Source organism: Chelonus insularis, unplaced genomic scaffold (assembly GCF_013357705.1).
Source record: "Chelonus insularis isolate UGA/USDA-ARS -01 unplaced genomic scaffold, ASM1335770v1 contig_23_pilon, whole genome shotgun sequence".
In the NCBI taxonomy this organism is placed as follows: Eukaryota; Metazoa; Arthropoda; class Insecta; order Hymenoptera; family Braconidae; genus Chelonus; species Chelonus insularis.
Window position 1 is genome coordinate 1,021,524 of NW_023276443.1, and position 23,135 is coordinate 1,044,658.

General features: G+C 31.8%; 1 protein-coding gene across 1 annotated transcript in view; it reads left to right on the top strand.

Annotated features, from left to right (window-relative positions):
- The window catches only part of nAChRalpha1 (nicotinic acetylcholine receptor alpha1), a 154,121-nt gene that overhangs the window by 121,676 nt on the left and 9,310 nt on the right, over nt 1-23,135 (top strand). Inside the window, exon 5 of the mRNA XM_035079209.1 lies at nt 19,237-19,417. Within this exon, the coding sequence (XP_034935100.1) occupies nt 19,237-19,417 (181 nt within the window). The remainder of the gene's footprint in view (nt 1-19,236; nt 19,418-23,135) is intronic.

Here is a 23,135-nt window from a genome sequence, read left to right on the forward strand (position 1 = left end):
TTATAACCCTTCCTCATCTCCGTTAGCAATGGATGAAAAGAGTGTGTCGTGTCCACAGGGGTTGGTGGAAAGCACTCGAGGACTCGAATATAGTACACAGAGAGAACGGACGCGCACGCGAAGCCATTATATTCAAGCGTGGAAGTGCCGGGTGACCTAAAATATGCCGAGTGCACGACTCTGTTATACAAAGTACTCACACTCATTCTCTTCATCCTTCTGTACACGTTCGCGCATAAGCGTACTTCGCTACAGATCTACATGTAACTATATATCCTCTGCCTCGCCATAAAACTCATACTTTGGACCTTTTCTGGACCTACCTCTCACACCCAACGTGGAGTCTTTCTTTTTTTGTACAATTCCCACCTCCTATCTATCTTTTTCACCTCCGTTTTAGCTTTCATTCTCTGCTCTATGTCCCGTGTTCGCTGGAAGTGCACGAGCTTTCACCATTTCTCGCCTTCTTTTACTCTGTCTGCAAAGATTTCTCGTCTTATTTGCTCGTCGCTTCCCTTATTTCCAACCCCTTGATCCTTTTTACCACTTTTCAACTATATTATGTTGTCTGCCTTTCTTTTGTTATCCTTTACTCCGCAAACTTTTTAATACGCTTAAGTCTAGACTCTGGATAATTTTCGCAAAGATTTTCTTTTTAATTTTGGGGATATTAATATTTGGATAAAACCATTGTCATCAGAACTTTAAATGTTTATTTCATCTGTGTAATATTGTTGATGACACAAGCTTAAAACAGACCGAGCCAAGATGGGGATACTAAGAGAATATCTCTGTTTTAATTTCTCTTCATGGGTCTCTATTACTTTTAATTTTGACTTGTTGTTGAAAATATTTTATCTCTCATGGTAGAGAATATTAAGTTTGAGAATAAAACGCTGAAACTCCATCTAGCGGTCAAAAAAACAAACACATGGGGAAACACTATAATAAGATACCAAATGGTATACACGCAGAGAAATGTATAGTAAAAATTACCTTAAAAATTACTACGCAGTTTAGTAATTTTTACAGTGTGCACAGTAATTTTTGCAATGAGTATAGTAATTTTTACTCTCATACGGCAGTGTTACTATTTTTAATAACCAAATTACCATAAAATTCAGGGTAATGTTTACTATACATTTCTCTGCGGGTCCAATTATTCTAGAAAGATATACAGTATTATTTGGTTTTCACAAAAGGACAAAATAATTCAAAAAAATTATAAGTCATAAAATAGTTATTAATGGTCGAATGATTTTCGCTCGAACTTTTTTTTAGTATAATATAAAGTAATAGTTAAAAAACATCATCCTAGTCTTCCTTCCAACAATTTCCGCATGATCAATAATTCCTCGAAAATATTACCCGATATTTTCTCACTTTTTATTAAATCGGGAATGAATCGATAATCGAATAAGAGTTGACCGAATCATCGAAATGGATAAAGCGGCAGTTTTAGATAGTAAAATAACGTCGATAAAAAACAATTACCGGAATGTAAATTAAAATTAATTGCGGGGGATGGTGGCGTGTTATCAAGCCTATTATCAAGTACATAGAGATTGAGGGTAGGAGAGGAATATTGTGGAGAGTTTGATCACCCCTTTTGTGGTTTTAATTGTGGATGCAATTTACTGGTAAACGTTGCGAGTGAAGATACGATGCGATAAGAAATAAGGGTTGTTTTACAGAATAGAGGTATCGTAGTAGGGTAACACAATGGATCGGTGTGATCTGGGACGAGTTGCAGGTGCGGTAATCCAGTGATAATGGAGTAACGAGATTCTCTTGCACGTACTTACGTTCTTCGCATATTTTAACGTTGCATTTTCCCTCTCAGAAGTAGAAGTTGTGTAAAAGAGAGAAGGGTTAAGAGCAACAAGGAAGGGTCGTCTGTAAGGGATGCGTGTTATTTTCTCGTTGGAATAAATGAGGGAGGGAATAAAGGTCACTATGCTGGACATTCCTTTGCTAGATTGTTTACCTTTCCTGTACCAAGATGATAAGCTTCCAGGAAAAAACTTACAAAAAGCTTCACCGTAGAGAGATAAAAATATAAGTGAAAATGGTTCAATTCAACGGCTTCTCTGAATTGAATCACATATTTTTTTATTAGAATAAGCTTCAGGCAATTTGCACTAGAGCTTTAGGAATGATAATTTCATATAATAGCTCCAAGCTTTTTCATATATATTTATATCTGTATATATATAAATGTATTTGATATATTTTTTGTTAAGAAATTTAATATGAAAATATTTGTAATATTTTCTTATCAAGAACCGTATCATAATTAGATACTTTGAAGATCAAATTTCATTATTAACAAATCACACAGATTAGCATAAAAAAATAACTATGTATGTGGTTTTGTTGGAATATTATTTTGAATAAGTGCAACCACGTTGTTACACACTTAACTGACTTGTGCTTTTTCTCTTAATTCTATTTGGATCGGTATGTGAAATCAAATTACACTGAGTACGATGCAACGTGACTAATCGTGAGATCCGCCATTTTTCAACTATATTTTAACCATAGATTGTTACAGAATATATATAGGTGGGTATAAATATATCATTGTAACCAAGTTGAATGTTAATTGAGTCAAAATTAAACATTCCATCAACAGTGAAAAACTAATATTTCTGAATAAAAAATAATTTGATTCTTAATTATAATTATATTGGTGGTCCAGAGTCTTTACATTGATACCACAGGCCTTCACTGTAACACTAATGTGATGTCAATGTAATCTAATTCCAGTGCAAATAAAAGTAGGGTAAATAAGAAATTTCATTACACTTTGTAAATTGAAGTTCTTGTTTTTGAATATTAATAAACTCACATCGTAATCATGGTGAATAATCATTCACATGCTGAATTAGTACGATCTCGAATCAGAAAATATCGATGAGCCTTACATTGATTAAAGTGTTATAACATTACTTTTAAATTGGATACTTTGCTAGGATATTTTATTTTATATTTCGAAGATCATTGTCCCATTGAAAATAGAACAAGCAATGTTGCATTAATTTATCGCAATGTTACCAATGTAAGAGTCAGATTAAAAAAATTTACATGGAGATCTTGAGTTTACATTCGTTCCATTGATAATAGTTTTTAGCAACATAACCAACGCCAATTAAGGACATGTAAATATTAACAGTGTAAGTTATTGAATTCCGAAATGAAAAGTTCTATTTTAAAATCGAGAATTTTCTATATAGTTACAAATTATTTTATAAATAATTAAAAATTCTCTATTAATGCGTTAAATAGTGATGTCTAACGCATAAATATATAACATGTTATAGTTTCCATTCTAATTTTAATTGAAATGTCCATAAATTATAATTAAAGAAACAATTTGTAAAAAAGGGGTATTTTGATCAGCTAGTTACTACGAAGAGCGATAGAATCTATGGAATTAAAAAAAAAAAATACTTTTGTTGATAATTTTTCATTTTTTATCTAAATATTTCACAATAATTATCGATGTAACACTGTACATCATATTATTGCATCATTAATGGTGATTCGAATTCTCTTCAAGAGTATTTAATTTTATAAATAAGGTTATATGAGAAATGATCAAAGGTTTTGTTATTCTTTTATGAAACAAATCAGTTCCTATCAAGTTTATTCAAATATTGTGTCCATGCGAAGATGTTCAATGGAATGCGTGAGTTTAAGCAAGTAACAGTACATTTCACACCTAGGGAGGGAAAGTAGTCTAGCTCAAACCACGTGTAAAATTACAACCTGAGCCGAAGGCGAGGGTAGTAAATACGTGATTTACGCTCGTTTAGTTGTCCTTCTTAGGGCTAAATATGATTTTTCGTGATACCTGCGTGAAAAGTTCAATCCCTCTTTAATGGAAAAGTGATTTTTCCGCATGGGTATGCCGAAAAAGTCGTTTTTCTTCTACAAAAATACTACAATGTGAATTTTTTTTAGATCAGCGTATTTTTTCACACAAAAAATACCCTCATTCGAAAGGTGTAATAAATTTTGTGATTAAAATGGCATCAGAACTAGACCAATGTGATAATAATTAAGACTAAAATAAAACCTGATCTAGAAATACGTTATTTTAAGTAGAAAAAACAAATAGGAAAAATCATCATTCAAATTTTTATCATTTCGATCTATAAAATATGCAAACATCACTTACATGCCATGTATTCAAACAAAAATTATTGAACCGATTTTTAAAAAACAATTTTAAATTTATAAAATGCAAACAATAACTTCACTGAAACAATATTGTAATTTAAAACAACAAAAAAAGTACTGGAATGTGTACATGTGATATTAACAGATACACTCAGCTATATGCTTCGAAACTAGATCATCTGCATACAATGAATAAAAACATCATAAAATTACAAATTTCAACTTCACATTTGGAAGTTATTGTAATGGGTCCGATTGTTTGAAGTTAAAAGTTTGACATATTTTTGCATCTCCAGGTTTCTACACTTTAATTATGCTGTTTTTTAATCATGAAAAATGCTTCTAAATAACTGCGACAATTTTGTTCACATTTACATTATAAACCATCAAATGGGATACTGATAAATTGTTTTAACAAAGATCTCCAAGTATGAAAATCATTCAGGAATATTTAACAGGGTCAGGACTTTATCAGAGTATGACGTTTTATGGTCAAGTGAGCTTTTACAAATTAATTTCCTCAGGATCCAATATTCTAAAGCACTAAATTCCTGATAAAACCCCTCTAAAATCTCAGGCATTCCTAACATGATCCCAGCTTCGATAATTTTCTACTCAAGTTTGTTAATCATTAAAGTTAGCACACTAATATTTTTATTCATTTCTAAACTTTCCTAATAAACTTTTAATTGATATTTTTATTTTATTAAATTAAAACTTCATCTAGACTTTAATGTAAATATAAATCATATCAAAGTAAATAAACTCATACACTCTGATATAAAATCAGTTATGAAAAAGATTTAAAAGAAAATTCTAAGACTTTTCAAAATTTATCTGCAACTAAATTTTTACAATCCTTTTGATTTCATTTCTGCTTAGGTATGCATTTGAAAAAATTTATTTAAGGGGGTAAATCATTTAAAGCACCACTCTTTTCCTTTATTCACTCTGAATAAAAATGTAGTATTATATTATGATCCTTTTTACGATTGAATCTGCACTTTTAGTATTTTCCAAAAAAAAATCGAAGCTTTGAATGCAGTGATAAAATAAAAAGTATTAAAAAACATTACAAAGGACTTGTATTTTAACATGGATGAATACATTTTGTTCTTCATGATCAGTCTAGAGAGATAAAACAGCACAAATATAACAAAATGATTGCGAAAAAATCGGTTCACAAATTACCAGAAAATCATACGGTCGATAGATTTCACTTTATTTCTTTTTTATGTCATCATATATCGAGGGGAGAATGAGAAGAAAATTCACGGTGTAGGCACGAAAACTAACGGGGGATGAGAAAAAAAATTACTATATAATCGACATCCGCCAGAGAATTCCATGCGATATGTATGTATATGCATGAGTGTGTGGCAGGTGGTAAGGGGGTTTTGTGGGAGGGTTGAATGGTGTCGCATTGCTATCGTTTTTCAATGCTGCTGAGCGCAGTGAAAACCGAGACATGTCGCTTTGTGCAATACTCTATTGCGGGAAAAAAGCGTGCACGCGGTGTTCAATATCGAACTTCTGTGTTTTATGTGCGCATGCTCAAACAAAACCGCGCGTTATCATCATCAACTTTCAGTTGCCTCAAACGTGTCACTTTTTTTTATTTTACTTTCCAACGTTAAAGTGAATATGAAAGCTACACTTTCACAAATTAAACTACGACGAATATAAAATTAAATCGTGCTTTCTTTTCAACTTCTTTTTTTCATAAACTCATTTATGAATGAAAGATATTATCTAAATATTATTTTTTCTACGTTTAAGTTGGTATGAAATCATGAGATTCAATTAATCCACTTTATCCAATTTTTAACTGATGATATATTTATTCTGTTTCTTCAAATATTATTTGACATCAATTTCATTTCACCGAAGAAAACGTTCAATTAATTAATGTGGGAAATTTTAAGCTCAATCCCCAAAGGTTAAACAACTTGCTTGTTCGTTCACTTGAGCTTTATATAAGCGGATTATGAAAAATACTTGATAAAAGAGAGGAAATTTTTTTTTTTCATCGTAATAAGAAGCAAATTAATATTAAGTGAGAATTGAAAAAATTGGAGAATTAGAAAAAAAAAAAAAAAGAATTTACCCAACGGTTGTAAAAATCAAAATAAAAATGTAGTTGAGGTAAAAATACTTGAAATATATTTCATAATTATGAAAATAGAGAATATTCATGCATAGAAAAAATAATAGAGATGATAAAAATGAGAAATAAAAAGTATGAACGTTAGTTTTGTGATGTTGAAAAGTTTCTCAAATAAAGAGAAAGAATTTTTGTCTTAAAGCTCTACCACTACCATTTCTAGTGAGATCAGTTCGACGTGGATCGCAATGTTTTACATAGTCCAGCTTGCTTTACCTTTTTTCACGTTTTCTTTTTATCCAACACAACATATTCCGGTAAACTTTGAAGCGATGGAAAGCTTAACAGGCGGGTGGCATTACGAAAACACGCAGTGAAACTCTTTTTCTCTTTACCTTTATCCTTTCCACTTCTTTCTATATGCCTACTGTGGTTGTCTAAGTTTATATACTATACGCCTATAGATGTATATATACATGAGTTAACTTCGTTTATATGCGTGCGCAAGTGAGCTAGAGTGACGATGGGGGGTAGCGAAAAGGGAAACACCGGAATTGCGGAGGTGCATTTTGCTCGCCAATGTTTTTGCTTGGCTCACTATGTATATATCGTTATATTTATGTATGTGTATATCCACCTTCACGAATAAATGTATGTGTGATTCAAAGATCGACGGCCTCGACATTCGCTTTTAGTCCCTCTTTTAGCTGGGCTTTCAACCCACTGACTATTCCCCGAGTTTTTCCTCAATACATTGCAATCTTTTCATCATCCCCAGACGTTTTTTTTTGTATCAATATTCAATGATATTCGATTTTATTGACTACAGGAACAATGTATCTCCAGTCAAGACGAATAATTGAAAGCAAAGTATCTGACAATGAATTTTGGCATAATTACCTACTTTTCGCTAATTCGGTCTAGAAAAAATATATTCTTTCACAATAAGTCATTTATTCGACTAAAACACTGTAAATCAAAAGTGTGTTATTTTAACACACTTTGAGCATGTTCAATGTTTAATTACTATACACAAACTATAGAACTTTGTAGTCATTTCTAACACACTTCAAGGCGTGTTAAAATCTATAGTTTGTTAACATTGAACATGTGTAGATAAGTTTACAGTAATACACCTTGGATTTGCAGTGAATTTCTTGCTAATTGGAGAGTAATTGTTCAATTTTGTCATTGAAATACTTGAAATCAATATGTCCGGATTTTTATTCGAAATTTTCAATAAAGATGGTTTTATTAATTTATCATACATACGTACGAATATATTACTTATCAAAGTAATCACAAAAATATTGGTAGAGTTTTAAATTAAAAATGAACTCATTCAAATCTCGATGGATTTTTATGTTTTAATCTTTCGTTACTCGCGCTTTAAGTGCAGCAGCGATTTTATAGCAGAACTTAAAATAAAAACGAATTGGTAGTAAATAGTTACATTAAACTTTGGAAATTCTTTCGTCATACTACTTACCATTCTTCAGTATAGTTCTTCAAGTAATAAAAAGTCAATCGTTACTTGAATAGATGTATGAAATACAGTGTCATGCTTACTCTGCGATGACAATTATTGCTGGAATTTTCCTTACTAAGTTGCCAAGTCGTACAACTGGCTAGTCAGCTGATAATATAGGAACATTGGTGAGATAAAGACAAATGGCAACGTTGTATTGTCTTTAACATAGGTGGCGCAGCGGCCATCGCTCTGTGGCGGCTCCGAGAATTCGGGCGCCAAATTTAAAGATTTCAAGTACAGCCTAGAAGTAGGCGAACAAAGCGCCAAAGGCTACACGTGTAGAAGTAACATATATTTGTTGAATTACATAAAGAGATTAATAATGTAAAGTTTATGAATAGATAAAGTGAAGTATATAAACAATTATTCTTATTCCAAGAATCTTTCTTCCCTCAGAAAAAGGCTAAAGCGCGATCAAAGATGTCGGGCTGATTAGCGCAAATACCGAAATGTTGAAGAAGGTTCTATTTTGAGTTTGTAACACAAATAATTATTTGTAATTAAATTTGAATCAGTCTACTGCAAATTCAAAATCCCGTCAAATGTTCAAAATTTGGCGTTTTCGATAAAAAAAACTCTCCGCACGGTGAGGTGAGCGATCATTGCCGATTACGCCCGAAGTCCAAAATCGAATGCCAGTAATCGTCGCTTTTCTAAATTGTAGACAATAGATTAATACCAAATTACTTTTGTAATGAAATGTGTAAATAAATAAAATAATGATACTTTCATAATCGATCAATATCTAATTTACATGCTTGTGACAATAAAAAAATACTGTAAACAAAACACTGTATAACTTGGTCTGACCAACTTCGTTTATTAATGACTGTATTCGTATAAATTCAGGATTATTCGGTTACCTGACCGTGCAGTGAATGTTCATGCCTGAAAACGCTAATTCTTACAGATCTATAACATATAAAGCCATAAACGAACTATAGTAATTTTTTTTGACACTTTTCACACACAGCCAAACGCTGTCAGCTTTCTAATCTGAAAATTAAGGAAAATGTTAACTTTCGGCGACGATATGATTAAGATCAGTATTGTTAACCAAAGGAAAAAAGTAGGACATTTTTACCTGGGTGTTTACCGTCCTTGCATATCGTTTGGTTCACAAAAACACTTGCAGGTAAAAAATGTCCTCTTTTGTTCCCATGGTTAACAATATACTATTTCATGGAAATAATTTTGAAATTAAAAGATTATCATACAACACAGTACTCAGCTTTATTTTTTTATCGATGGTACTTATAGAACAGTTTTAGATAGAAGTTTTTATCAAGATAATCAATTTTTTCGAGATAACCCAAATTCTTTGGCTATCATTCTCTACTACGATGATTTGGGAATTACTAACCCGTCTAGTTCCAGTGCAAAAATCCAAAAATTATCTATGTTTTACTGGACTTTAGCAAATATTGAGCCGGAATTAAGATCATCGCAGAATGCTATCCAATTGTTAGCAATCGTGAAAACTAAATTTTTAAAGGAGCCACCAGCTCTGGAAAAAATTTTGAAACCATTTATTGATGGAATCATCGAACTACAGACTATGGGTGTTGATATTTCCTTAAATAATTCAGTCAAAAATTACAAGGGGTCATTACTGTTTTTTTCTGGTGACACTCCAGCTGCTGCACTCATAGGTGGCTTCAAGGAATCAGTTGCGGCAAATCGTCCATGTCGCTCGTGTATGATTGTTAAAATGGATATAAAAAATCACGTCAATGAAAACAACCTTACATTGCGTAATCTTCTCAATCATAACAATCATTTGAGCGCAATCGAAGATCCAAGTCTTACAATGGGAGCTCGAGAGTTCTGGCAGAAGACTTACGGAGTTAACAGCAGAAGTCCATTGATGAGGATTCCTTCTTTTGACATAACCCAATGTTTACCTTAAGATTGTATGCATATTCTGATTGAAGGAGTGACAGAAATCACGTGTAGATTATTTAATGGTTCTGCATACAAGAAAAAAAAATTTTTTCTTTAGAAAAATTTAATTAAAAATTGTTATCATTTGATTATGGACATTTAAGCAGGGATAAACTTGGTATTATACAACTAGATGATTTTGCTCCTGATAAACCTCTTCGACAAAGTGCAGCTTAAATGATTGTTCTATCACATATATTACCATTCTTAGTTGAAGAATGGATTTCCAACACTGAAGATGTTAATATTTTGGAACGACATGATTGCTTCATTTTAGTATTGCAAATAATGAACTTATCCCTTGCATATACAGTAACTGAAAAATCAATTGATTTATTAAGTAGAGTGATTGAAGTATTCTTGGCACGCTTCATTTTACTCTACCCAAATTGTATTGTTCCTAAGTTTCATTTTTTAACACATGTCCCAAGATATATGAAATTATTTGGCCCTGGTAGGCAGCAATGGTGGTTTCGATTTGAGTCGGTTCATGCATATTATAAATTACTTGTGTCAATTGTGAGAAATTTCAAAAATATGCCGTATACAATGTGTACTCGGCAGCAAGCTCGTCTTTGCACTCAACTAATCACATATCCCGGACAGTCGCCTAAAAAATTTTTATACGAAGGTGATAGGGTAACTGCTGGTCCAATTATTTTTCTAAAAGATTCACCTTATGTCGAACTTTTGAATAATTCTGTCATGAATCGGCAAGAAATACTTATCAATATATGCGATCACCTAAAATTATCATTCATGAAGTAGTTTATCAAAACAAGACGATTGTTCTGCTTGAAAATGATGAGGACTCAATGCCAATCTTTGGGGAAGTTTGTGACATAAGTATTATAAACAATAGCTATTTCCTTATTGTTACATTACTTGAAACGGTCTATTATGATCATAGATTAAATGCATACGAAGTTAAAGAATCTACAGATAAGACAATAAATATTTTAAATGTAGAAAATTTGATATTTCCACATCCTCTTTCAAAATTTCAAGTTAAGAATGCATGGTTTATTCCGCTAATTAATTTTAAAAGATGCGAATTCTTAGGTTGAAATAATTTTTGACAAATGTATGATTCTTATTATGTATATTTGTAACAAATTCTAATTGTATACGTAACTTATATTGATAAAGGGATGAATAAATATCGTAAAACGTTCAAAGTGTTTATTTATCCATAAGTGTTTACTATCCCAAATGTTTAATGGATGAATGAATAATTTACTTTTAAACACTTCTACCGTTTTGTACTTAGGTTACAATTATTTGGTAAACACTTTAACTGTTTAATTTATGTTAAACACTTTAAGTATTTAAGAATACAATACTCTAGTGATTACATTTTATTCATTAATCACTTCTTCCGATTTCAAAGTAAACACCTTCTACCATTAAACATTTTCCTGTTTAGAAGTAAAACACTCTGGTGCTTTATTTGTAAACACCAATTCAACACTTGGATTTGCAGTGTCAACAGTCTCTAAATTATGTTATGATTGTGTTTCAAGTTATCTTCACTTTTTTGACAGAACACTTCTTGTACCGAAGAAGTTTTTTGATTAGTTCCATCTATTATTCGGCAATTGGGAATAATTTTCGGCTTCAAAAGAAATATTTTCAATTGCCGATGATTGTAAAATTGAACCACTCTTGAAACTATATTTCTCTGCATATTTTCGTTATTATTTGCATCATTTGTATTTCATAGTGTTTTAATTACTAAAAATATTGGTTTTCAATCCACAAAATAACAAAAATATCAATCTTTCCGTCTTTATTCATTATTTGTCATGTATCATTGGATTGCCAGACAATTTTTACTCAATAGTGTAATATACTTCGAATATTTTTGTAATTTCCATATTTTCATCAAAATTCAAATGAGTTATAAACAAACAAATGGATAATAAATATTTATGCATGTTACTGATAAACAATACAGTTGGTTGATGTTTGATGATCAAAGTTTTATTCAAAACTCGCGTCTACCGTATGATATACAAGACAATAGACACTCCTTTTCACTATCACCATTTCTTGTTGTATCTTCTGTCTATGGCGCCACAATGCTTCTGCATAGCGAAATGCCTTTACATTGATTTTCCTTACTTGCAAAAGTTCTTATAAATACTCCAACCAATCATCGATCTGCGATACAGCTTTTGACTTTAATAAACCACAAATCAAATTATCCTTTAAAATTATTTTTTCCTTCTTACATTTTATTAAAATCGATAAAATAATTTTTATTACCCCTGCTGAACTAAACTGTTTTATTAGTTGGTAGAAGCTTTTTATAACTCTTGAAAGTATGGAATTATATGGAGAAATAAATACCTATCACAAATATTTGTTTTAAATCGAAAAAGAAAATGTTCATTATAATGGATTTGTTACAAACTCATTTCAAAAAGACATTTTAGGAACTTGGAATCAAATTTTATGAACTCAATTTTGTTATGTTACTTCGCAAAAATTTTCCACCTCCTCACAACTTTTTATTGCGCCCCGATACGGAGAACAGATAAAGTGTAAATTTAAAACAAAATATTCAAAAGTCACCGAGTACTTAAAATGGTATCACTTACTCCTGATACTACTAGCTTCCGGTTATCCTACCAAATTTTTAGGTTTTAATTTTAATTATTTTTTTATAGCAATCACTTAAAATCCAGACAAATTGTAGTGTATAGTAATAAAACACTTAAAGTGTTTAATAATTAACTACCTCAGCATTTTCAATGTTGAATTCCAGAAATAAAATATAGCAGTTTTGTAGATAAATTTGAAATATTTCTTGGCGTTACCAAAACGCTATAGTTTGTTTATGATATTCAACACTGCACTGATAGAAGAGTTTTGTAACAGTTACAAAGATTTAGTAACTATTACAAATATTTGGTAATAGTTACAAAATCATTTTGTAAGTATTAAATATGGCTTGTTAGTCTATAAATGATATTTGGTGATAGTTACTAAATCTTTGTAACTGTTAAAGAATATAATGTAGTCAATAAAATTAATATTTTAACCCGCATTATTGCATTTTTACTAGTGAAATTAATGTATCAAGGATAAGAGGTTATGTGAATAAATATTGAATTGTAATAAATAAATAAAAAGAATGAACAAAGAATTTATTTAAATTTATTAAAATCTTTGTAATATTCTATCACATTTGAGGTAACATTATTTTAAATTGATAACCTATAAAAATAACCTATGATTAACTAATAAATATCATAATTTTAATCATTTGGGGATAGATGGCGCTGCTAAACGTGATTTGGTAACTGTTACTAAATATTTTGTAACTATTACAAAAACTTTTTTAACAGTTACAAACGATTTATTAACTATAACATTAATTTTGTAACTATAATTAAACCTCATGTAATATTACAAAATATACGTTAATAGTAACAAAATCTTGTTTTTGCCGGCTAAAATATCATTTAGTAACTATTACAAAACCCTTCTATCAGTGTGTAAACACTTAAAGTGTTTAGTTTCTACACACTTGGATTTGTAGTGATACGAACTTATATTATTTGATTTTATTAGTCTTTTAATCCACAAACGAACATTAAAAATCCAAGATTTCACAAACGAGTTAGAATAATACACAAAAAGTGTGTTCAATGTAAAATGTCTATAAACAATCTATACATGTTTTGTAGATCTATAGTTTGTTTACAACATTTAACATTGAACAGGTTCAATAAATAAAAAATATTTACAAGAAAAATACACTTGGATTTGCAGTGTTTACTCGACGTTATTGATGCCATCTCAGTTTGATGTAAAAGGGTATAGGGGAATTGTATGTATAACCTTCAAAAACTGGAGGGCATGATGACACGAGTGTAGTAGTACTTTGATTTAAGATATAATTATTTCCATTTATCTGAAAATTTCAATTCGACATATGTTTTCTCTACACTGTACGATGTATGAATCGTGAAAGAACCTTCTTTAATAGAAATAATAATAATAATAATAATCATTAATTCGTTGAAAGCATTAAAAGCCATTCGTAAAATCTTTCAGCACAATTCCCTCTAACATGGGTGACGAAATTGATAATAACATTTTGCAATCAAGTTTTTGTGCTTTAGTATTTACGACCGTAAATCCATTAGTATACTTTCAGATAGAAAATTAAAAAAAGTATGCATTGTATTGTGGTCTCAGACGTACATTGCCCTTTCAAGTAATAACAATAACAGTATATTTTAGTTGTCACAACTATTTTTTGTCATTTTGTGTAAGCAACAAAAAATGTACATAGATAATATTTTTCTCGTATAATACAAGTACTTGGAGTGTCTACTTGCATAAATGAGGGTTAGTTTGATTGTGCCTTGTGACTAGGGCGCGAGCTGATAAATATTTCAAGTTTCACCCACGAGGGTCGGGTTATTAATGGATCGGATGGTCGTCGTTCTCGACAGATATGTCGCTCTTCGTTCTCTCCACCAGTTGAAGTCTTTCAAATCAAATTAATTAACTACGTCAGAATGAATATCTAGAATTTCCACGAATCACCAATAATTTCCGCATCAAATTCACTTAGTCTCAACTTAATAGTTCTATAAAAATACCACCGAAAAAAGTCATGACAAAAATCAATCAATTATTTGTTGACATAAAAAGATTTGAAAGATACAAGTGTTGAAAAAGTTTGAAATCAATTTCTTGAACAATTTGATCTTTTTTTTTGTGGAAGTAATGGATCGATAGTAGGAGAGAAGATTGGAATTTGATTTCATGTGTTTATATTATCGGAAAATATGGACAAAAAATAGCGATGATTAGGAAGGAAGGTAAAACGAAGAGGAGTCCTATCGTACCACATTCGTGTTCTATATCGATCCTGAACTCCCGTCGGCAACCAGCCAGCCAGCCGCATCCCTTTCCATGTGACACACCCGATCCCACTCTAGGGTCACAGCTATGGCAGACTAAATCTACGGGCTTTAAGGGAGTATGAACCCCCGACACCCGCGCCTTCAAGGCGACGCCGCTAAATTTTCCAACTTTCGACCGATTCAACCGGCTTTTTTTTTATTTTCCGCTTTTACTTGTTCTCGTTGATATATCGCGCGCCTTATGCTCGTTTTCGCACGAGCTATAAAAATGGTAGAGACCTCCCGCGAATATTTCGCGAGATAAACTGCTGCATGTCCGTCTCGATTTTTTTACCACAACGACCGCGGCCGGAATGACATGAAATAATATTTTTGAATTATGACAATCATTACGAATAGTAACAATAAGAGGCAAAAATGGTTTTGTTGTCACAACAGATCAGTAGTTTGTTTTCGTACAAGGAGTAATGATGCGTCTATAGAATAAGACTTCATGCCTACACGATAAACTTTCCATTAGAAAGTCCTCCTAATATTTTTGGTAAAATCGAATAATATAAAAAAAATTCTTACTGGTTAATAACAAATTGCAATTGCTATAATCAATACGTGGTCAAATATTTTGTATAATTATTTACAACATCATTTTATTAATATTGATGTAGTCTATTAACAATATTCAATTTCGATGGCCATTGGGGTGTAATTTTTGTGTTGTTAAGGTCAATATATTGTCCAAATTTCACCCTTTTCGAGTGTGAACCCTATAAATAAATGGCTAAAAATAGTAAAATCTTTAAACCTCCATAAAAATGATCTGAAGCATTTCCGCCAAAAATCCCGTATTGGTTTTTCATGTCCCATCAAAGTCAACAAATGCTTGAAGCTTTATTCAATTTGGAGGTGACACCTAATCAGAAGTTTACCCAAAATTTTTTATATCATATTTAATGAAATGTGTTGAGTTTTGAGTATGAAGATTTCATTGCGAGGAGGAACGGTCCCCTAGCAGCCAAATCAACGTAAAACTGACAGCAGACTTACATATGTATCTGCCATTTTTCTGGAACAGACGAAAGATTCTCGTCAGGAAATTTAACATCCAGTCCAGTCAATGTGCAGCAAAAAACAGGGTTACTACGAAATTTCGTGGCACAAATTGAGACCAGGCTCATTTTATAGAGAAAAATGCGCTGAATTTAATGCCGATTTTTCTGCAATTAACACACTTGTCTCCGAAGTGTTAAACTGAAAAGACCAACGAGAGTTGTAGTTCTTATACAGATCAGAGTGGTAGCTGTGGCTAAAGGGATGTAGCCTTGTAGCTTCCTGGAGAGCTGTAGCTATCCAAAGCAAGGAATCATCACAGAGAATTGTAGCCTTCTGACTAGTAGTTGGTGCTCCTGATTTTAGGTAGCAATCGTGAGTTGAAGCTCTCTATTAAGTCCGTGGAGGAGTTATAGCTCCTCGGCAGATCAGACAAGTTTGAGGCCTTCTCTCTGGAAGTTGTTTGCTCCTAGAGTATCTCAGGGTGAGCTGATTAACTTGTGAGCTGTAATAAATGTTAAGAAATAGAATCAAGCAAGCGTTTTGATTGGCTCGGCGTTACACCACGTATCGATGGTATGATATCTCGTATCGACAGTTCGATTGGCTCAGCGATAGATAATTGATAAAGCGTTTCTACTGGCTTGGAGATAAATCACGTAACTTCAGATTAAATTAGATTTAAGGCTAAATTAAAGATTATTTAGGTTATTTAAGGAAAAATAAGCAGTAAAGCCGTAATAAAAGCATCAATCCTAGACCAGGGTAAGAGAAGTATTTTCAATACTGGAAATTTGGATCAGGCACCTAGACCCGACTACTCCACCTGTCATCAGATCCTTAGAAGAGCGCCGGTTGATCAGAAAGACAATACGGACTACTTATAGCAAAATCCAGCTCATCCCTTCTCTTTTTCATCAGCTAATCAGCGACATTTTGCAAATTCCAATAATTTGCTCAGTTTTATCTCCCACTATCTTTTGTTGGCCAATCATATTTTTTCTGCTTTATTACTTCAATTAGGCTCCCGGGGTTACATAGATGTTTCTGTTCTTAAGATATGTCGCGTAACAACGGGGGCAGATTATAGTTCGTCGTGCCCCATTTTCGTATTGCCCTATATGGTAGTCTGAATGTGGGCACGTCGAACACGCCGAGCGCGAGACGTGTTAGCGACCGCCGACCAAAGCGGATAAAGTTGGTACTACGGGAGGCCAAATTCCAAGCCCTGTGCCTGGGGCTGCAAAGTCAAAATATGACATGTAGGCTTAGGTACAACTGGCCAATTGAGGTCGGACTCGTAGTGGTATGTTGTAAGGCCTCGGGCTTGTTACGTGTATCCCTGTGCCTGTTCTAGGTGCAGGTATACGCGTTCCGGGAAATGCCGTCGTGAAGAGAGTAGAGTTATAATTTCCCAGAGTTATGCCCAAAGAGGCGAGGTACTCAATTTCCGTCCTTCGGACGGGGAAAGCATGGATTTATTACTTCAATTAAACTGCTTTTATTACGGCTCTACTGTTTGTTTTTACTTAAATAACCTAAATAATCTTTAATTTATCCTTAAATCTATTTTAATCCATCATTAATGTACTTTTTAATGCATAGCGTTGGGACACATGCTACGCGGATCCAGTGGAACATTGTTGAGAACCCGGTACAATTGTAAATATTGCTCGTAATGATCCGGCCACTTGTGCACTTTTATTATTGTCTATACTGCTATATAAATTCCTGGTGTCTGTCTGTCTGTCCACGCAAATCTCTGAAACGGCTTATCCGATTGTAACCAAATTTTGCACACATGTAGAAGACGTTGTCGGAAAGGTTATAGGCTACTTCTTGTTTATGAAAAATGTGCATAACAATTGAATTTGTTATAAACAATAAATAATGGGATCTATTCAATATATTTGAGCTCTTCCAACGAAAAATTTTGTCTACGTATGCCTTCTACATGTGTACAAAATTCAGTTGTAATCGAATGAGCCATTTCGGAGATTTGCGCAGACAGACAGACAGACTTAGCGGCGGCATTAAAATTTTAAAATCCGGTGGCACATCTCCGAAATAAGTGTTTTTTACACGGGCCATTTAATTAACATTGCACTCACTTTGAATAGATTTTTAATTGTGTAAAAAGTGACTACAATGTTAATCAAATGGATGACGTTGTACTTAACACATTTCGGTGTTCAACAAGAATGCACTTGGATTTAAAGTGATATTGATCATTTCATAGGTTGAAATTGTTCAATATTCAATTTATTTCACAATTTTTTGGTCATTAATAACATGGTTCAACTAAATTGGTTTAAACTCTATGTAGATCTTTTTTCTTTCAGATGTCGTTTACAAAAGAAAACCAAAAGGTCAAAATATGACAAAATTTCGAATTCAAAAAATTGATGCTAAGTTTTCCAATGGATATTCAAAAATGGGGAGACTGGATACAACTGGTGTACCTAAATTGCCACCTTTTATTTCATATTCTTGCCAATTAAAGACTGCTTTACACATGCTGAATTCCAATTATTTCATTTTTAAAATGATTAATGATTATTATTAATATTATTTAAAAAACCTTAGTTTAAATTCTTTGCGAATGATTTATTACAATAATTTACAAAAGAAATATTGAACAAATTTATAAACAGCATACGGCATGTGTTGTAAGTAAAATATCTGAAAGAAAATTAGTTTGGTAGTCTTTAACATGATCTGATCAGTGACCACTAATCAGATTAAGGTCAGAATTTAATTATTTGCACCTATCGTTGTTTACTGCTTGGGATATTATTGATTTCTTGAGCTGTCCATCACATGTATTATTTATACACAATTCGAAGTCAGATTCTTGATTAAATGAACGATTAAAGAAATTAAAAATACACTGCAAATCCAAGTGTGTTATTCTTGTAGACCCTTTCAACACGCTAAGCCTTTTCAATATTAAAGACCGTAAACAAACTATAGATTTTTCACATACTATGAAGTGCATAAAAAGTGCCCACAAATTATGTGTAGTTTGTTTACGAACATTTTACATTGAACACACTTTATGCGTATTATTTTAACACGTTTGTAAAATCTTGGGATTTGCAGTGATATACTCATTAAAAAATATATATCAATAAGACTATTGACTACGACAAATTTGAACCCTTATCTTTAAGTGTCAGGAGAATTTTGTACGGGCATAAATGTCATTTTTTCTCCCTAGTAATATTATATACTTTCTACCGTAGAAAGTCAAATTTTTGCTTACTCGAAGGTCATTCGCTAATTTGTATTGAATAGTTACAAATAAAATTTATTTATATTTAGCAGAGGATTTTTTTATCAATATCAAATTTATCCTTCAAACAATTTTTGTACTAGAATCATTTAGTAGCAGAAATTATTTGCAATTCAGATTATTGTATAATAAAATATTCAATTGATTGTAATGGTAATAATATAGGCCATCACAAATATTGATTCGAACTACTTAAATAAGTGTAACAATTGATGTTCTATTAATGTATTTGCATTGTTTACAGTGCGGATGGCAACTACGAGGTGACGATAATGACTAAAGCGATCCTGCATCACACTGGTAAGGTGAAGTGGAAACCACCAGCTATCTACAAGTCTTTTTGTGAAATAAACGTCGAGTATTTTCCCTTCGACGAGCAAACGTGCTTCATGAAGTTTGGATCATGGACGTACGATGGTTATACGGTAAATATCATTTTTCCAAGTCAATTAAGAGTTGTTGATTGCTTTTTTATTTTCGTTATTTCAATAAAACCAGGATTTGTACAAAGAAAAAACGTAACAGAAAAATTACGTTTTCAAATCATGTGAGTGTGTATGTTTATCTTTAACAAGCAATCGAATTTTGTTGTCAAAACTGTATTCTATGCAAAGATGAAAATAAACAAACTTCAATTGGCTTATGTAAATAAATAACTACATATGTTCATACGTGAAAATAATGGAAAAATGGTTTCAAAGGCTCTTAGTTCTTTATTCGTTACATTAAATAATTAATTATCGATTCGTTAATTAACAATACATTTTCAAACAAAAGAAGAAGAGTACTTATTAGAAGTCATCATTGGAGAAAAAAAAAGATATAAATAAATAAACAAATAATCATAGACAATACGTGGCTGCGGGACAATAAAAAACATGTAGGAATGGCTTGAAAAATTAACAACATCATTTTTGACTTTTATATAAAAGTTATATACTCATTTTTCATATGTATGCTGCAGTCTACAATCTTCTATAGATTATGTGAAATATGTACGATGCATTTTCAGGTTCAGTATGGTAGCAATAAAACATACAATGGCTTCTAAAAATAATAGTTTCAGCTTTCAAGTTTTATTGATTAGAATATTCACCATACACTTTATCACTTTACAATGGATTTTTTAAGGCTATTATTCCTGAAAACTAATTGATTATTGATCACTGAATTGATAATGGTACAAATACAACTTGTGAGAACGAATATGAAATAAAGCTAAGATGAATTCTTGAAATGTATACCTTGTATGTTAAACACATAATGTGTATTTAATGGTAAATTGGTATACAAAGTGTAAAACATTAATAAACGCAGAACGACAATGCCTAATTCTAGACAAAAATGAAAGCTAACGAAAAGATAGTGGGCGCTGCGTACAGTGAGGAAATAATCCCCACTTTTTCTTATTTATTTAAGTCAATATCTTCACTCAATAAAGTGATAATCACAGCAGGTAACCAGAATTTGGGGGAAATCAGGTTATATTATATCCTAGTAACCAGTGCCTATGTACGTTATTAACATCAGTTTTACGTACGTCTGCTATGTTTCTTAGGAGCAGTCGTAAGTAAAATTGTCGTTGAAGTCTGGTGCAAGCATGCAGGCATTCGACCAACGTTAGTCTACTGTAAGATGCAGATGAGAATTCAGAATTTTATTTTTGCATTTTCGTCTCTAAAAATGAAATAGTGAAAATAATAATTTAAGGAACATTAAAAAGAGTTAATATTTCTTTGGGATGTACAATAAATTATTGTAAAAAAAACTAAAAGAAACATTTTCTGCACTTCAAGAGGTTCGTGCATTTAACAAAAGTAAAAATTACTTTATAAAAATTTTAAAAGTGGTAGTTAATAATTAAAGAAATCAAGTTCACTTTTTCAATAGATTTCACCGTTTAGTTTAACAATAATGAACGCATAAAATTGAGTAAAAAGTTAGGTTAAATACTATACCTAATAGGCACAGAAAAATTATTGTAAACAAAACGACTAAAAGTTTCATAATTTTGTAATAAACCAATTGTAATTGTCAAGTTTTATTTAATATCAACTATTATCATTTATATTTAAATTAAATTTCAGCAAAGGTTTTTTTTATACTATTCTATTAGTCGTGCAAGAACCTCCTTAATCACCTTGTACCATATATTTCCCGTACACACCATTAGTTCGACTGGACAGCGCTGCTGTCTACTTACACATTTGCTATAGTGTCTTATAGTTATTCTACACGAACTCCCAAACTTGTTAAAATCTATACTGTGTTCACAGAAATTTTACATTAATGACATTTTATTCATATTATTCCAACCTACTTGGGAAGTCTTAGAATAATACTCATTTGAATGTTACTTACCATGAGCCAATTATAACAAAATATCACACTTTAAAGTTAAAAATAACTTCAAGACTTCTATAGTTTGTGTATAGCAATGAAATACAGAATACGCTTTATAGAAGTTATTTTAGCACGTATGAATTTACAGTGGTGTAACCACGTGTAATATTATTCATGCCTGCTGCTCACTATTTATAGAATCCATACTTTTGGTTTCATGCATACATATATATTTCTAGACAAAGAACGAAACATATATACCGTTAGAGAAGTACACACTTACGAAAGTAGTAGTAGTAGTAAGAGTTCCATCAAACAAAACAGTAGTGACAGAAGAAATAGAAGAGATATTACTTTTCCTCTCAGAGGGCGCTGACCACTTTTCAGAGAGACAAAATCTATAAAGATACTATTGACATGAAAACAGTTATAAATTATTTTTATCTTCATTTTAATGAACCACGATTCCAATACGTAAAATATGATTGAATTTCAAAAATATATTTGTTCTAAATAAACTCGGTTCACTGACAATGATATGATGAGAAATTAATAGCATAAATTAAACTGACTTTTAATTAATTAGAGTGCATTTAGTGATTTATTAATAAAAGCGAGGAGATGTTGATGAACAAAGTAGTCTAGATTAGCAATCAATTGGAAATGTAAATGGAGAAAATGCATTGGAGTTTTTTTCCTGTGCACATAAGAGGAAATAGAGTGAAAGAAGAATGACAAGAGTAGTGAGAAAAAAGCCATTTCTTATTGCGAGCCAGGAAAAATATTGTCGATACAATGTACATGATTCATCGGTTGCATTCTTGTTACAACCACTCTTGCAAAAGAGAGATCTCAACTCGTTTTTCTCTTCATGTTCTTCTGTATCTCTAAGAGCTTCTTCGCGAAGGCGGATTTGCTCTTGGCAGACAAATCCGCCTGTCCGAGAGTTTTACGGGTGCACTAGCGAGGATAAATTCTGAAAAGCACCTTGCCCTCTTCTTTTCATTTCCTTCTTACGTCATTTTCTCTTTGTACAATGTTCAACCATCCTCGTAAAATAATATAACAATATGTGGTCACGCAATCTCCTATCTTTTGCTCCAAACAATGGTCAGACGTAATAGAATTCACTTTTTTTGTAGCCTGTATTAACTTTGATGTCTTCATGATCGTGATTCAGTTTCATCTTAAATTCTAACATTTTCTGATTATTCTGTCAAGTGGCTAACTCAATTCCTCGGGTATTACCGACATCGAAAAGGAGCATCATATTCACTGCTTATAAGTCGAAACGTGTCTTCAACTGAATAAAAATCCTTTGTTCGATTTCTTTTTATGATTTCCTTTGATGTGTGGCCATTTGTGCGGAGAATGTCTAACATCTGGTTAGCGAATAATACAGTGAATTTGTAGACACCGATACTGGTATTTTTCTTCAATAAAAAGTATTTACAAGTAAAACAAAACTTAAGTATTCAGAAAAGTATTGATTACACAGTACGCTAATATTTTTATTTAAATTTTTCTGCATTTTATAGAGAATGGTTCCATTACAGTTTACTCTATAATTTATTCAACAATGCACCACATTCCATTTAACCTAATAAAAATTCAAACAGTTGTAGGAATAATTTGTGATGCTTTTTAATAACAGAGCTTTATTTCACTAGTGGGGAAAATGGTATATTTTATAACTAGGGAGGAAAAGTAGGTCAATTTTAAGCACGTGTAAAGTGACCTCATTGTTTTCTTGATATTTGAGTTTTTTTTCGTACAATTTTTACAAGGAATATTCAATTA